Source organism: Aedes albopictus, chromosome 2 (genome assembly GCF_035046485.1).
Source record: "Aedes albopictus strain Foshan chromosome 2, AalbF5, whole genome shotgun sequence".
Classification (NCBI taxonomy): Eukaryota; Metazoa; Arthropoda; class Insecta; order Diptera; family Culicidae; genus Aedes; species Aedes albopictus.
Genome location: NC_085137.1, coordinates 278507747 through 278524185, shown reverse-complemented (window position 1 = coordinate 278524185; position 16439 = coordinate 278507747). Strand labels below are relative to the sequence as shown.

The following is a 16439-nucleotide window of genomic DNA, read 5'->3' as shown; positions in this document are numbered from 1 at the left end:
TAATGATTTAAGAATGTGTGTAGATTTTAGGAAGCTTAATAAGGATACAGTGCGTGACAACTTTCCTTTACCTATTATTGAGGACATATTTGATAGCTTAAGAAATAAAAAGTATTTTACAATTTTAGACCTTAAATCTGGATTTCATCAAATAAAATTGTCAAAAGAGTCAACCAAATTTACTTCGTTTGTAACTTCAAATGGACAATACGAATATTTAAGAGTACCATTTGGTTTATGCAATGCCCCGGCTGTTTTCCAGAGATTTATAAACAAAATTTTCAAAAAATTAATTGATAGCGGAAAAATAGTAGTATATTTAGATGATATTTTGATAGCAAGTGAAACTTTTGAAGAGCATTTGGAAATTTTACAACAAGTTTTAGAAATTCTAAGCAAAAATTTACTGGAGTTAAATTTAGAAAAATGTAAGTTTATTTTTGAAGAAATTGAATATTTAGGGTACACACTGAACAAAAATGGTAGGAAAGTAAACAGTTCACATATTGAAAGCATTTCTAAATTTCCGATACCTAAAAATGTGAAAGAAGTTCAAAGGTTCTTAGGGCTTACAAGTTATTTCCGAAAATTTGTCAAAAGCTTTGCTACAATTGCACGTCCTCTATACAACCTTTTGAAAAAAGATTCTAAATTTAGCTTTGAAAATGAACATTTGGAAGCATTTGAAACGCTCAAGCAAAAGTTGATTTCAGCTCCTATTTTGGCACTTTATAATCCTTCTGCAGAAACACAACTGCATTGCGACGCGAGTTCCCATGGTTTTGGTGCGATACTGCTACAGAAGCAATATGATGGAAACTTTCATCCGATCAGTTATTTTAGTAAAATTACTGACAATTACGAATCGAAATTGCATAGCTTTGAACTCGAGACTTTGGCTGTTGTACATGCTATCAAACGCTTTCATGTTTATTTGTCGGGTATAAAATTTAAAATATTTACTGATTGTAGTGCATTGGTTCAAACATTGTCTAAAAAAGAATTGAATCCAAAGATAAGTCGTTGGGCATTATTATTAGAAAATTATAACTTTGACCTTGAATACAGAGATGAGATGTTGATGCCCTCAGTCGACAGAATACGATATATAAAAGTGTAAATAAGCCTTCATCAGAAGAAGAAACAATAAATGTTCTAAATGAATGTGAAGTTGAAAATAACATAATCATAGCCCAAGAACAAGACAGTAAAATTATGAATATAAAACATTTGTTAGAAAGATCAACTTTTCCAAATTTTTTGTTATTGAATGGTGTTTTGTTTAGAAAAGAAGGTGAGAAAAATTTATTAGTTGTTCCCAAATTGATGATAGATAATGTGATAAGATTACATCATGATAATTGCGGTCACATTGGAATCGAAAAAACAATTCAGGAAATAAGAAAATATTTTTGGTTCAGTAGTATGAAAAAAATTGTTAAGAAATATATTCAAAATTGTCTAACTTGCATCTTTTATAGCCCATCTGAGAAAAAGGAAGGTTTTTTGAAAATAATCGATAAAGGAAATCAACCTTTTGATACTATTCATATTGATCACTATGGTCCTATCCAATTACCTTCATCAAATCGACAGAAATACGTTTTGGTTATAGTTGATGCTTTCTCTAAATTTACAAAATTATTTCCAACAAAAACTACAAATGTAGACGAAGTTATCAACCATCTTAAAAACTATATGAATTTTTACAGCAGACCTTTAAGAATTGTAACCGATAGAGGGTCGTGTTTTACAAGCAGTAAATTTGAAAGTTTTGTAAAATCTCATTGTATCAATCATGTTAAAGTGGCAGTGCGAACACCTGAATCAAATGGTCAAGTAGAACGAATGAATAAGACGTTGACTCCAATGCTGGCAAAGTTATGTGATGAATCGAAGGAAAACTGGAATAAAATCCTTTATAAAATCGAATATGTTTTCAATAATACTTATCACAGATCTGTGAATAACTTTCCAAGTGTTTTATTGTTTGGAATACAACAAAATCCTATAGAAAATGAAAATTGTAATATTGAACGTTTTATAAAAAATAAACAAATGGATAAACAAAATGAAAATATACAAGACATTCGAAACAGAGCACAAATTAAAAATAGAGAAGTTCAAGAATATAATAAAAGGATGATGGATAAAAAGAGGATCAAATGCGCCGATTATAAAGAAGGAGATTTTGTCGTTTTGAAGGTAAATAATTCACATAAATTAGATGCTAAGTTTAAAGGGCCATATCAGATTAAAAAAATTTTGCCAAATGATCGTTTTGTTATATCTGATATAGATGGATTTCAAGTTTCGAGTGTTCCGTTCAATTCAGTTTGCTCTCCCAATAATATGAGAAAGTGGATGTGTAATGATATGCCAAATGATGAAAGTATCGATGAGGACATCGGTTTTGTCAGGATGCCCGAAAGTTGTAGTGAATAATATTAATCAAGGTAGGCATTGACATTAAGATGACATTAGAAGAATAAAGACTATTCTGTAAAACGACCTCAAAGTAAACGGTTGTATTTATTGAGCACCCCCATATCACCACAGTGATATCAAGAAAATTAGTATTTGAAATTTATTATCAAGATAGAACCGGAAACCTAAGCAAAGAAGGAAAATAAGCGAATAAGGAATCACGAAGCTTCTTGGTCGGTCAGGAGAAATGATTCGATCTTTCCCTTTTGGGACCGCCAAACCAAGAAGTCATAAGAGAAAAATTTAAAAGTGCAGTGAGAAAGTTTTATGAGCAAAAGGTTTAATAATATAAAGTGAGCTAAACAAGCTAAGGAAACATAAGGAAGAGTTAAGTTTTAATGAAGAGAAATTTGTTCCATTTTTTTTTCAGAATTTTTCTATCGTTTTGCTTAGCAAAAATATTAATGCAAAAAGTGAGTCGGGAAAATTATTGTTCAATGTGAGTAAAGTTAATTTGAAATAATTGTTTGTTTTAAAAAAATAACAGTGAAGAATAATTAGCCTTTATCAAATTTCTACAGAGCAAATAGCTAGGAAGTGAGTCGAACAAAAAAAGAAATTAATCGGAATAAGCGAAGAAAGAAAAATCAGGTAATATTCTAAAATAATTCCATCAATTGTGTGTTTTGGGTCTAAATGTTTGTGTTCTGCAGTGGCCACTTTCCGGTGGCGTTAACCATTGGGCATTCTGCCTGAGGCTGTGACGACCGGAGCGAAAACTCGAAGAGAGTGAGTGTGTGTGAGTGTGAGGATTGGATCGGTGCCTACCACTGTGGCCCAATCGATCAGCGGTCAGAACCGGCGAGGTATCCCTGGTGGTGCCTATCATTTTGTGGTTTCGCACCGCAATAGGTACACCCAGAGCGCGTTGGCCATCGAAAGGAGGTTTGGCCCCACGTGATCACCCACGCTACATGTGATCGCCCCTGCCCGTGGGATAGTCCATCAAGGGGAAAGAACACCAACGCCAGGTCGCACGCCCGACTCACACCAACAAGTTCGGAGGTTTTCTGTATGCGTGATTCGACCGCCCCGCCACACCGCATTCACCACAGCTCATGATCAACGAAAACACGATCCCCCTTATCGCACGTCGTCACCCACTCGCCCCGTGACTGTGCACGAGAAGCACCAGTGAAATCGACGGCGTAGAGGGTACCGAGCTTCCACGAACTCAGCTCGGCCGGCCCGCCGAAAACCAAATCCGCTCAGCAGGTAATCCCAAGGATCGAACCACCCCACAGGAGAGGAGGTGGTGCCTCGGTTAGTCCAAGCCATCGTCAGACTGTAAGTACATGACCAAAATCATACCAATACACACACGGACAACGGTAAACAAGTAGGGGAACACGGATTGTACTTAGTAGGGGAAGAAAGAGCGGTTAGGGGTAGGAACGACTCACACTATTAAACACACGAAGGGAGTGACGTCACGTTTAGGGAAGTGAGTGACCATCGGTCGGTTCGGTACCGTAGGCAAGCGTATAGCTCCGGGAGAAACCACCGATAGTTACTCAGTGATGAGCTAGCTCTTGTAGGAGACAGAGCAGGGTTTTGTAAATCAAAAAAATGCGAAAAAAGGAATGAATTTTTTTATCGATTCAAACTAAACTCTTTTCTTTTTTTTAATTTGCACGATAAACGTAACTTTTAAATAAAATTTTCTCTTGGCATTTTAAATTCAAGATTTTGCAATTCATTGGATGAATGACAATAGATCTGATTGAATTGGGAAATTGGAGGAATTTCAGGAATATTGGGAATAGGATTGGGAATAAGGATTGGTGTTCGGGTAAGTTGTTGTGGAGGTGGATTCTGCAGTAGGGCACAGAAATTGCTAGCTGGGCACTTGGAAACTGGAGCTCTTGGTAGACGACTTCGTCGTCTGGCGCTAAAACCAAGAATTTAAGGACCCCTAGCAGGATCCTCCTTACAGTGGCGCCCAACTTCAATTAAAAACGTCCCACTAGAATTTGAAATTTTTATGATCGTTTTTTTTTCATAACACTCTATTTTGAATTTTTATTGATTATTGCTAAGTTAAGTTGGATTCGAGCACTTTAGGTATACTTTGGTAAAATCGGTTAGGTGAAGGTTGAATTTGAATTTTCGGTAGTTATAGCATAAGAAAACGTTTTTTACACACATTTATTTATTTATTTTTTTTTCACTTTACCTTTTTTCATTTTCGCGTTTTTTTTTCTTTTTTTCTTTACAATACTGGGGACTTTGAGTTCGTACCAATTTCCTGAAACAGACAGAAATACAGTTAGTACAATGGCTACATCAGACGGGTCAGTTTTGCAAATTAATGCCTATGATTTGAGTGAAAACGAAGTAGACTATGAGTTGTGGATAAGGAATCAGCTTTATCAAGAATCAGATAAGAATAAAAGGGATCGTTTGAGGAAAGTTTTTCTAGAGGAAGGTAACGACACTATCGTTTTGACTGAGGACATGTTCTTTGTTTACGAGTTACCCTTAGTGACAAGGAAGTTAGAAGAAATTGAACATGGTCTAACCAAAACAATTCAAGTTAAATGGATTTCGCAACTACGCCATTGGCGGGAGAGAATTTACAGAACCACGGTTGTCGATTTGGCTCAAGGCGAGCAAAAAGTTGAGATATTATCTAAAATCAGACATTTGATCAAGAGTTACAAAGCTACAGCTATTAGGTTGATGAATCTTAGCGATTCCGAAGATGAAACCAACAAAGGCCTAGAACAGAGTTCACTCAAACAAGAAAAGCAAAAGGATCAGCCCCGGGTACCTAGATTTTCAGAGAATGCGATGCAACAAAGAAATCAATCCTTTGACCATGACACACTATCTAAGGCAGTAAATTCTACAATCGGAGACTATTTTAAGCAGTTTCCGAATATTGCTGGAATGAAAATTAGCATCGATCGCGACGACAAGACGAAGAAGAAAGTAAGTCAGGAAAGGGAACAAGTTAGGAATCTAGGAGCAATTCCAAAAAGGTTGGATATAGCAGGCTCGGTAGAAAAGCGTAACGCGAAAGAGCAGGAGAAAAGTAAGAAAAATGAACGTAAACTGGGCAAAACCAAAAGAATAAATAAGAAATCGTCTTCGGAGGACGAGAGTTCATCCCTGGACTCGTTAAGCAGCCTACTTTCGTCAGAGTCTAGCTCGGAATCGTAGTCAAGAAACTTTTCAGTGAGATCAGAGGATTTAGGTCGAGATCGAGATTATCGAGGTCAAAATTATCGGTTGGACAAATGGGGTATCCAGTTCAGTGGAGACATCCATGGCATGGACGTTCTAGATTTCGTTTTTCAGGTTAATGAACTAATGCAGGCAGAACGTATTCCAAACGACAGGTTTCTGGATCATGCTTACATCCTTTTTTCAGGAGAAGCACGTAGATGGTATTTTACCTACAAAAAGAAATACAGGACGTGGGATAAATTTTCAAAGCAGTTAAAAATTCGATTTGGTGATCCAAATAAGGATAGGAAAATTCTCCAAGATATCAAGGACAGAAAACAACGGAAGCTCAGAGCGTAAAAGGTTGAAAGTCCTTAGGAATAATATGAGACGCTGGTACAAGACAAAACTTACTTTCTTCAAAATTAAGAACATCGCCCACTTGAACATGCTTTGCCAACAACTGGATAAGGACAGTGGTAGAATTTATTCGAAATCCACACATCCTCTTCGGAAACATATCAGAAATGTAGAGGCATCTTCTGATTCCTCTTCCTCTTCGTCAGAACCTGAGGTATATGCTTATAATAAAAAGGAGAACCGACCTTATAAACGTCGCGACCCTCAAGCAAATATAACAGAATCACAAGAACGAGACAATTTAGTGCAACTCAATTCTCTATGCTGGAATTGCCGAAAGTACGGTCACCGGTGGAGAGATTGTAAACAGCCAAAGGTCATTTTCTGCCATGCATGTGGTATGCCAGGAGTTACTTTTTTGACCTGTCCAAAAAGTCATATGCTTCCTCAACAGGCTACAAAAAACGAAAGCTCGGAGGAGAAATAAGGGGTGTCTCTTTTCCGATTAGTTCGTTAGACACCAAGCAAGGAAATGGAGAAAATGACTTGGAAATAACTGGGAAATTTATGAATTGAACATAAAGCCGAGTAAATGTCCACATATTCTAGTAAAAATTGTTGACTCAGACATCGAAGCACTATAGTTATCCGAATTTATATCGTCTTGGAGTTCTCCAAACCATTGATTCTTGGAGTTAATTTTTGGAAAGCGTTTAACATTGTTCCAGCAATGGAGCTGAGCAATAAAGAAATTATATCTTTAGGTCAAATCGATTTTCAAAGACAGGCGCCGGTTAATTCAATTAGTTTAGTGGAAAATTATTTTGCTAAAGATGAATCGGAAATAACTCTAAAATTTTCTGAATTTGTCGGAACAGTTGATAAACTTAAAAATCTTAGCGATGAAGAAGATTTATCATTAGAAGTGCCAACACTAGACTTTCAACCAATGTCGATCGAAGAAATAGAGACAGAACACGTACTTAATTCGAATGAAAGATCTCAACTATTAGAGGCGATAGATTGTTTCAAGTTTTCCGAAGACGATAAAATCGGTAGAACCGCGATTCTTGAGCATAAAATTCAGATTATCCCTGGCGCTGAACTGAAGGCTTCTCCTATGTACCGTTGTTCTCCGTACGTACAAAAGTACGTGGACGAAGAATTAGAACGAATGAAGCAAATGGACATAATTGAACCATGCGATTCCGACTACGCGAGTCCTTTACTGCCGGTCAAAAAAGCGAACGGAAAATTCCGCGTCTGTTTAGATTCTCGACGAGTTAATGACGTTACTCAAAATAACGCGTACCCCATTCCCAATTTACACGAAGTTTTACATAGAATAAAAAAGGCCAAATACTTTAGTGTAATTGACCTGAAAGAAGCGTACTGGCAAATCCCACTAGCGCCAGAATCCCGAAAATACACCGCGTTCAGGACAAAATCAGGGTTATATAGATTTAAAGTGATGCCTTTCGGTTTGAAAGGGGCACCTTTCACTATGTCCAAGCTAATGGACATAGTCCTCGGAAATGACCTACAACCCTACGTATGGGTGTATCTTGACGACATAATCCTCGCGACCGAAACGTTAGCTCAGCACGTAGCACTAATAAAAGAAGTTGCTAAACGATTAAATCGGGCAAACTTAACGATTAGTCTCAATAAATCCAAATTTTGTAGGAAAAGTGTCAGGTATTTAGGGTACATAATATCGGAACAAGGTATCTCGATCGATATGGAAAAAATTAAACCCATTTTAGACTATGAAACCCCAAAAACAGTAAAAGACATCAGACGTCTACTTGGTCTGGCTAACTTCTACCAAAAGTTTATCAAACATTATAGTGACATTACGTCACCGATCTCAGATCTGTTAAAAAAAGACAGAAAAAAGTTTTCGTGGAGTCTGGAAGCAGATGAAGCACTTAACAGGCTAAAACAAGCGCTAATTAGTCCTCCAATTTTAGCTAATCCTAACTTTGACCTGGAGTTTACAATAGAGTCAGACGCTTCGGATTTAGCTGTGGGAGCAGTGCTGACTCAAGTGCAGGAAGGCGAAAAGCGAATTATCGCATATTTCAGCAAAAAATTAAATTCTACGAGGCGGAAGTATGCCGCAGTAGAAAAAGAATGTTTAGCCGTACTATGGGCGGTTGAAGCATTCCGGAATTATATTGAGGGAACGCACTTCCGAGTTATTACTGACGCTCGCAGTTTGGTCTGGCTTTCAAAAGTTAGCGCTGAGAAGGGTTCAGCAAAGCTTTGTAGATGGGCCCTGAAGCTACAACAATTTGATTTCAGCATAGAATATAGGAAAGGGCGCGACAATATAACTGCTGACTGTCTTTCGAGATCACTCAGCACCATTAGAGTAAAATGGGAGGACTCAGACTACAAGGGAATGCTAGGGAAAATTGAGGCGGATCCAATGAAATACAAAGAGTTTAAAGTTGTAGACAGTAAGATTTACAAATACGTAAACGATGAGTCAAAACTATCAGATAGTAGGTTTGATTGGAAAAGAATTCCAGAGAAATCGGAAAGAGCTGAACTTATTAAGGAAATCAATGAGAGTGCTCATTTAGGTACTGAGAAAACCCTCGGCAAAATAAGGGAGAAATATTATTGGCCGTTAATGTACTCTGACGTTAAAAGGTTTTGTGAGGGCTGTATAGTCTGCAAGACTTCAAAATCCGACAATGTTAACCATGTACCTCCTATGGGCAAACAAAAAATCGCAAATCAGCCCTGGCAAGTTATTGCCATAGATTACGTGGGACCCTTTCCAAGGGCAAAACGATCAGGCAATACGTGTTTATTGGTTCTAACCGACATATATATCTTTTCAAAATTTGTAGGGTGCCTGTACCAGTTATCGCACTACCTAAGAAAAACTATTTCTACAAAAATAAGAAGAAGACCGACGAATGTAAACAATAAGTCAAATGATTGATTTGTTTCAATACTTTACAGGAAAAATATAGAAACGGAGCCAAAACTACTTTTAGTATTTATTACGGCGTGTGCCAATGATAGGAACCCTGTACCAGTTATGGACACATTTGTTAATTTGGGTTCCACTTCGCACTATTTACATGCATTCCTTACGGGAGTTGCCATAACTGGTACACTATGGCGAAATAGGGTGCAAGGAGGCCGAAAAGTTAAGGAAAACGATTTATTTCTACCATAATTTGAGCAAATTGTGAAGTTTGAATGATTGCAATCATCATTTGTGATCGTGATCTGTTGTTCACGATTTTTTTCTTGTTGATTTGTATCTTTAAAGGTTGAAAATCAACTATGGCGAATTTGAGGTACTATAGCCATAACTGGTACACTGAGCCTAATTGTACAACCACTCAAAGAAGCAAAGGCGAAGCAATTAACGTTTTTTATAGAAAACATGATTTTTTTATTGTTTGGCGTACCCGAAGTCGTCGTATCGGACAATGGGGCGCAATTTACATCTAAAGAATTTAAGAATCTTTTACAAAAATACGGTGTGAGTCATTGGCTTACTCCGGTCTATTTCCCGCAAGTCAATAACGCGGAGAGGACAAATCGCGTAATTACCTCTGCAATTAGGGCTCTCATAAGAAAGGAGCAAGACGAATGGGATACAAATATTTATAAAATCACACATGCAATTAACAATGCAGTCCATTCTTCGAGTAATTTCTCTCCATACTTCATAAATTTCGGGAGAAATCAAATTAGCTCAGGGGAAGAATATCAATCTTTACGAGACTTAGGGCAGGATGTAGGCCAGGAAGAACAAGAGCACAGTGAAAAAATGCAAAAAAATCTTCGAAGAAGTTCGTAAAAATCTTAAAATAGCATATGAAAAATACTCTAAATACTATAATCTCCGCGCTGGTAAAATGTTGCACTTTGCAATAGGGCAAAAAGTCTTAAAGAAAAACTATTTCTTATCAGATAAGGGAAAAGGATTTAACGCAAAACTGGCACCGAAATATTCTGAAGCCATTGTCAAGAGAAAAGTAGGAGATTATTGTTACATTCTGGAAGATTTGAACGGTAAAAACCTAGGAATGTATCATGTATCGCAACTAAAAAAGATTTAAAGAAAAAGAACCTAAAGCTATGCAAATAAACTAAGAAAACTAAAAAAAGAACTTATAAAACACGTAAAATCGTTAATAAAATCATAAAGATGAAGCTATGTACGCAAACAAATAAACTGAAAATCAGAACAAAGAAACACGAATAGTCGGTAAAATTTAACAACTCAAATAATAAATCAATCGAATTTGAGTCATGGACGGTAAAATGGAAATAACAAGAAAGAAAAACAAGAACTGAGACTAAAATCATAGAAACTATCTAGAAATACGGAAGGAAATTGGTAGTTTTAGCTCGAAATAATTAAATAAATTAATTAGAAAAAAAAAACTCTGGCCTTTTTAAAAAAGGAAACTAAAAATTTAAATTCACAGAAAACTTTTTCTTTTATAAAACCTCAAGCTATGTACAAAAACTAAGGGTGAAGTCATGAACGTTGTTCCCCATAAAACACGCAAAGTCGGCAAAATTAACATAAAATGAAAATGTGAAAAATAAATCATAAAACTTACCAAAACCACGAAACAAGACAAAATCAAGCACAACCTGAGCATAATGGTCTTCAGAGTTCAGTTTCGTGCTAAAACAAAACAAATAATTAATTAATGATAATCAAACTGTAAATAATGTAAATATTGTAAATAAACAGCATGAAATAGGTAGAGAAGCTTTTCATCTTTAGTAAAAGAGGGCAAAAGATTCGCGGAAAATAAGATAGCTGGGAACACTGATCTATCATTAGGTGATGGAGGCAGTAGTTTCGGTATTGAACAATAGCATGGATGAGTAGATTGAGTTAGAGGTCAAGAGGTCAAACTATAGTATCTCTGGACGAGGTAGAAAGTAGGAAAAAAATAGAATTAAGGATCATAAAAGGAAAATTCACTGCAGTAGTTTACGTTTAAGGAAATTGGTACTTACGTTTTGATAAATTATGCGCTAGGAGATCCTGTAAGCATGCCACATTAGCGTGGTTCAAAAAATCGTTTTTGCTCCACACCGCTTATTCGATTCCTAACCAGATTATATGCCTTCTCCCAAAATTTGAGCTCATTTGGTTGAAAATTGAGACTGCACAAACTTTTCAAAGTTTGTATGGGAATTACTATGGGAAAACGATGTTTTTCATTCAATCCACCGTAGCATTTCCTCAAGTGCCCTAGTGGGCTAGTCGACCCTTGGTAATCCTAGGCCACTTTATCAGCTACAACTTTGCCGTAGACCGCATCCAATTCGGACGCCTCATTAATTAGTTACAGATTTTTATCCGCAATCGAAATCCTTACTCATGATGGTTAATCAATTCGGTGGGCATCACTGCATTTTGCAGTGAAACGTAGTAGCCATGATTTCAGTGTGCTATCTTTGGCGCCATATGCAGCAATGTTGCCTGCTGGGAAGCTGGAGGATCATTGTTAAAGTTTGCCCAGTTGGATACAAATCGATAACTAATTAATGAGGCGTCTGATTTGAATGCGGTCTTCGGCAAAGTTGTAGCTGATAGAGTAGGCTAGGATTACCAAGGGTCGACTAGCCCACTAGGGCACTTGAGGAAATGCTACGGTGGATTGAATGAAAAACATCGTTGTCCCATAGTAATTCCCATACAAACTTTGAAGGGCTTGTGCAGTCTCAATTTTCAGCCAAATGAACTCAAATTTTGGGAGAAGGCATATAATCTGGTTAGGAATCGAATAAGCGGTGTGGAGCAAAAACGATTTTTTGAACCACGCTAATGCCACATACAATTCCTCAGCAATAGCCTGGCGTACATTCTTGGTTCTGGAATTGCAGATAACGAACCGTCTGCATCGACACTTGCCAATAGACTATACCACAGTAAATTGCAATTAACGTTATAATAGCCCGGTAGTTCACAATTCGTTTATGACCCGAGAGAGAAAAGATAGAGAGAAATTTTCGGATTTATTCGTGTTTGAATCGTGTCCATATAGTTATATGGAGTTATACGTATATGTAGCTACATTTTGTTAATACGAATATGACCAACAGGCTTGGGTACATTTTTCGTTAATTGCATATGTAGTAGTTGGGAGCCTAAAACCCATTATTCTTCCAATAAATGTATTGAAGTGAGGTATCGTAGAATATCAATTGAAAAGAATAGTTTACCAGTTAGTCAACTGGTGCGGGAACGAATTTACGGTCGCGTCGGATCTCCCTCGGAAAGTTTTGAAAGAACATCAAAACGCCGCGTAAAATTTTGCATGATTTAGTGATAGGTGCAAATAGTAGCCTTAAGCTCAAAATATAAGTGTTTAATTTGGAGATGCTTAGTGATTGGTGTATATAGCAGAAATAAATGAAAAGGTTAGTTGAAGAAAAAAAAAATATGTTCCATATTTTTTTTTTTTTGGGGAAGTTGGGAGTGATGAAACGAGCAGAGTTGGTTAGAATCTGCTGTTTCAAAAAGTAGCGTTCAATATCGTTGGCGCCTGTGAATAGGCAATAGGTTGTGTATCAAAAAGTGCTCGAATCTATTGTGCATGTACAACTACATGCATTACATACATACATTAATCGGTACGGAGATAAGAGTGGATGAAAGGCGATAACAGGAAACCCTAGTTAATGGGAATGTGATATCAAGAAAATTAGTATTTGAAATTTATTATCAAGATAGAACCGGAAACCTAAGCAAACAAGGAAAATAAGCGAATAAGGAATCACGAAGCTTCTTGGTCGGTCAGGAGAAATGATTCGATCTTTCCCTTTTGGACCGCCAAACCAAGAAGTCATAAGAGAAGAATTTAAAAGTGCAGTGAGAAAGTTTTATGAGCAAAAAGTTTAATAATATAAAGTGAGCTAAACAAGCTAAGGAAACATAAGGAAGAGTTAAGTTTTAATGAAGAGAAATTTGTTCCATTTTTTTCAGAATTTTTCTATCGTTTTGCTTAGCAAAAATATTAATGCAAAAAGTGAGTCGGGAAAAGTATTGTTCAATGTGAGTAAAGTTAATTTGAAATAATTGTTTGTTTTAAAAAAATAACAGTGAAGAATAATTAGCCTTTATCAAATTTCTACAGAGCAAATAGCTAGGAAGTGAGTCGAACAAAAAAAGAAATTAATCGGAATAAGCGAAGAAAGAAAAATCAGGTAATATTCTAAAATAATTCCATCAATTGTGTGTTTTGGGTCTAAATGTTTGTGTTCTGCAGTGGCCACTTTCCGGTGGCGTTAACCATTGGGCATTCTGCCTGAGGCTGTGACGACCGGAGCGAAAACTCGAAGAAGAGAGTGAGTGTGTGTGAGTGTGAGGATTGGATCGGTGCCTACCACTGTGGCCCAATCGATCAGCGGTCAGAACCGGCGAGGTATCCCTGGTGGTGCCTATCATTTTGTGGTTTCGCACCGCAATAGGTACACCCAGAGCGCGTTGGCCATCGAAAGGAGGTTTGGCCCCACGTGATCACCCACGCTACATGTGATCGCCCCTGCCCGTGGGATAGTCCATCAAGGGGAAAGAACACCAACGCCAGGTCGCCCGCCCGACTCACACCAACAAGTTCGGAGGTTTTCTGTATGCGTGATTCGACCGCCCCGCCACACCGCATTCACCACAACTCATGATCAACGAAAACACGATCCCCCTTATCGCACGTCGTCACCCACTCGCCCCGTGACTGTGCACGAGAAGCACCAGTGAAATCGACGGCGTAGAGGGTACCGAGCTTCCACGAACTCAGCTCGGCCGGCCCGCCGAAAACCAAATCCGCTCAGCAAGGATCGAACCACCCCACAGGAGAGGAGGTGGTGCCTCGGTTAGTCCAAGCCATCGTCAGACTGTAAGTACATGACCAAAATCATACCAATACACACACGGACAACGGTAAACAAGTAGGGGAACACGGATTGTACTTAGTAGGGGAAGAAAGAGCGGTTAGGGGTAGGAACGACTCACACTATTAAACACACGAAGGGAGTGACGTCACGTTTAGGGAAGTGAGTGACCATCGGTCGGTTCGGTACCGTAGGCAAGCGTATAGCTCCGGGAGAAACCACCGATAGTTACTCAGTGATAAGCTAGCTCTTTTAGGAGACAGAGCAGGGTTTTGTAAATCAAAAAATGCGAAAAAAGGAATGAATTATTTTTATCGATTCAAACTAAACTCTTTTCTTTTGCTGGTTACCTAGCAAGACAGAATACTCCCGATAGATGGGGTCGAAGAGCCCGCCCTCAATCCACAAAATGTTAACAACAAGGAGGAGGCAGTTCCAAGCTCCGATCCAAATCGTTTCAATCGGGTGCCCTGTGTAATAATAATGTACTTTTTATAACCCTATTTATAAGCACCTTGCATTCAGCGCCTCCATGCATTTGTCTTAGGGACAGAAGAATACAAAAACAACCACTCAGTTAGCTAGCTAGAGAACCAGCGTCGCAGTATTCATCAGTGTTGTACTGACCATGGAAGAGTAATAAAGTTTCTTTTGTACATGGTGTCAGAAGTGCGGCTTGCAGTCGAAAAATCATTTATCGGCTCGTAAACGATTCGCGCGCTGGCTTGTTTGTTCGGTGCCCTTCTGGCAGACTTGCCGGATTCGGTGTGCGGAAAAAAGTCGGTAGTGGAAATCAGAACGGCGGAACGAGAGAATGGCGTCCGGATTCGACCATCGTTTACCGGAGCCACTCGACTGCTCCAACCTTGCAAAACAATGGCCACGATGGAAACAGTTATTCAGTATCTACCTCCGAGCGAACAATAAAATGAAAGAGCCTGAAGCGAGCAAGGTCGCCACCTTCTTGTGGCTGATTGGTCCACGGGGGTGGAAATTTTCAATTCACTGTTCCCAAACGACGGCAGTATGGAGGGCATGTTTGGACAGGATGAGAATGCTGCGGTGGGCGATGACGGCGAAGAGAGGTTTGAAGATGCCACCGACGGGGATGCTACACACACACTTGCAGATGTAATCGCGGCGTTCGACGACTACTGCCTTCCTCGTAAAAACGTAGCCATGGAAGAAGCCTTCAAATTTAATTCAATCGCCCAGAAGGAAAAGCAGACATTCGCCGAATTCGAGACGGAGTTGAGGACGCAAATCCAATATTGCGAGTTCAGCTGTGCTAAATGTCAGACACCGTACAGTGATCGGATGCTGCGCGACAGAATTATCATCGGAATCCAGGATAAAAAGTTGCAGCTGAAGCTGTTGGACGGCAGAGACGACCCGCTAGCAAAGATTATTGATACGTGTAAAATCTTTGAGGCCGCATCGGAAAATAAGCAGCTCTTGGACAGAAAGGATAATCTTCTCGACGTGAAGCTGGTTTCGAAGAAGGTGGAAGCTGATTCGGAAGTGAAAACCGTGGATGCAGTTACACGTAACCGTTGCTACAGTTGTGGAAGGCAGTTCAATCTCAACCATCGAAGGATGTGTCCGGCCGTGAATGCTGAGTGTTACGCCTGTGGGGAGACGGGCCACTACAGCAAGTGCTGCCGAAAAAAGTCGACGAAACCGTAGAAAGATAACCTACGATCATCGAAGCCGGGCGGAAAGAACGACAAGGCGATGCATTCTGTCAAGTGGAGCGACGCTGGTAAGTTGTTGAGCTTAGATCAGGTAGACAGTGCATGCGAGGGGCAACTAAACGAAAATGTTATCAAATCTTTTAGAGTGAGTACCAATACTGTGTGTGGTCAGACCGAAGTGCAGCCGTGGAGAAAGGATTTTCGTATTGGAAATGAGAGTGTGCGATTCAAATTGGACACGGGATCCGATGTAAATTGCATTCCCATACGAGTGGTAGAGAAACTTCGTCTTCCCATTGATGAATTCAAGGACGCACTGATTCTAGATTATAGTTCAAACAGAATAAAAATACACGGCTCGGTAAAATTAGTCTGCTTTGACTCTGTGCGTAATTGTTCGTATAGTGCTTCGTTTTTCGTTGTCGATAACTCATTTGAACCATTACTGGGTCTACAGTCGTGCATTGAGTTTGGTTTGATAAAGCGATTGAATGTTGTAGAAGGTCCTCTGGCATTTCCCAAAGATGGTAAACAGTTCGTTGCGTCCTATCGTGATATTTTCGAAGGTTTGGGTAAATTTCCGGGAAAATGCTCGATAACTTTGAAAGAGGGTTCTACTCCGTCACTGCATTACCGTAAGCGAGTGCCATTAGCTTTGCATGATCGATTAAAGTTGGAACTAGATAATTTGGTGAAAGAAGACGTGATTTCTCCTGTTGACTATCCAACAGATTGGGTGAGTAACATGCAACTCGTTGAGAAGTCGAATGGTAAGTTACGCATTTGTATTGATCCGAAGCCCCTTAATGAGTGCATAAAACGAGAACATTTCCT

The 16439-nt window shown here is 38.8% G+C and overlaps 1 protein-coding gene across 1 annotated transcript; it reads left to right on the top strand.

Annotated features, from left to right (window-relative positions):
• The first annotated feature begins 14937 nt into the window (after positions 1 to 14937).
• LOC109422228 (uncharacterized) lies at positions 14938 to 15597 on the top strand. The gene has a single exon (XM_062848218.1). It carries the CDS (start codon positions 14938 to 14940, stop codon positions 15595 to 15597), a length of 660 nt encoding a protein of 219 aa, XP_062704202.1.
• Positions 15598 to 16439: the final 842 nt, after the last annotated feature.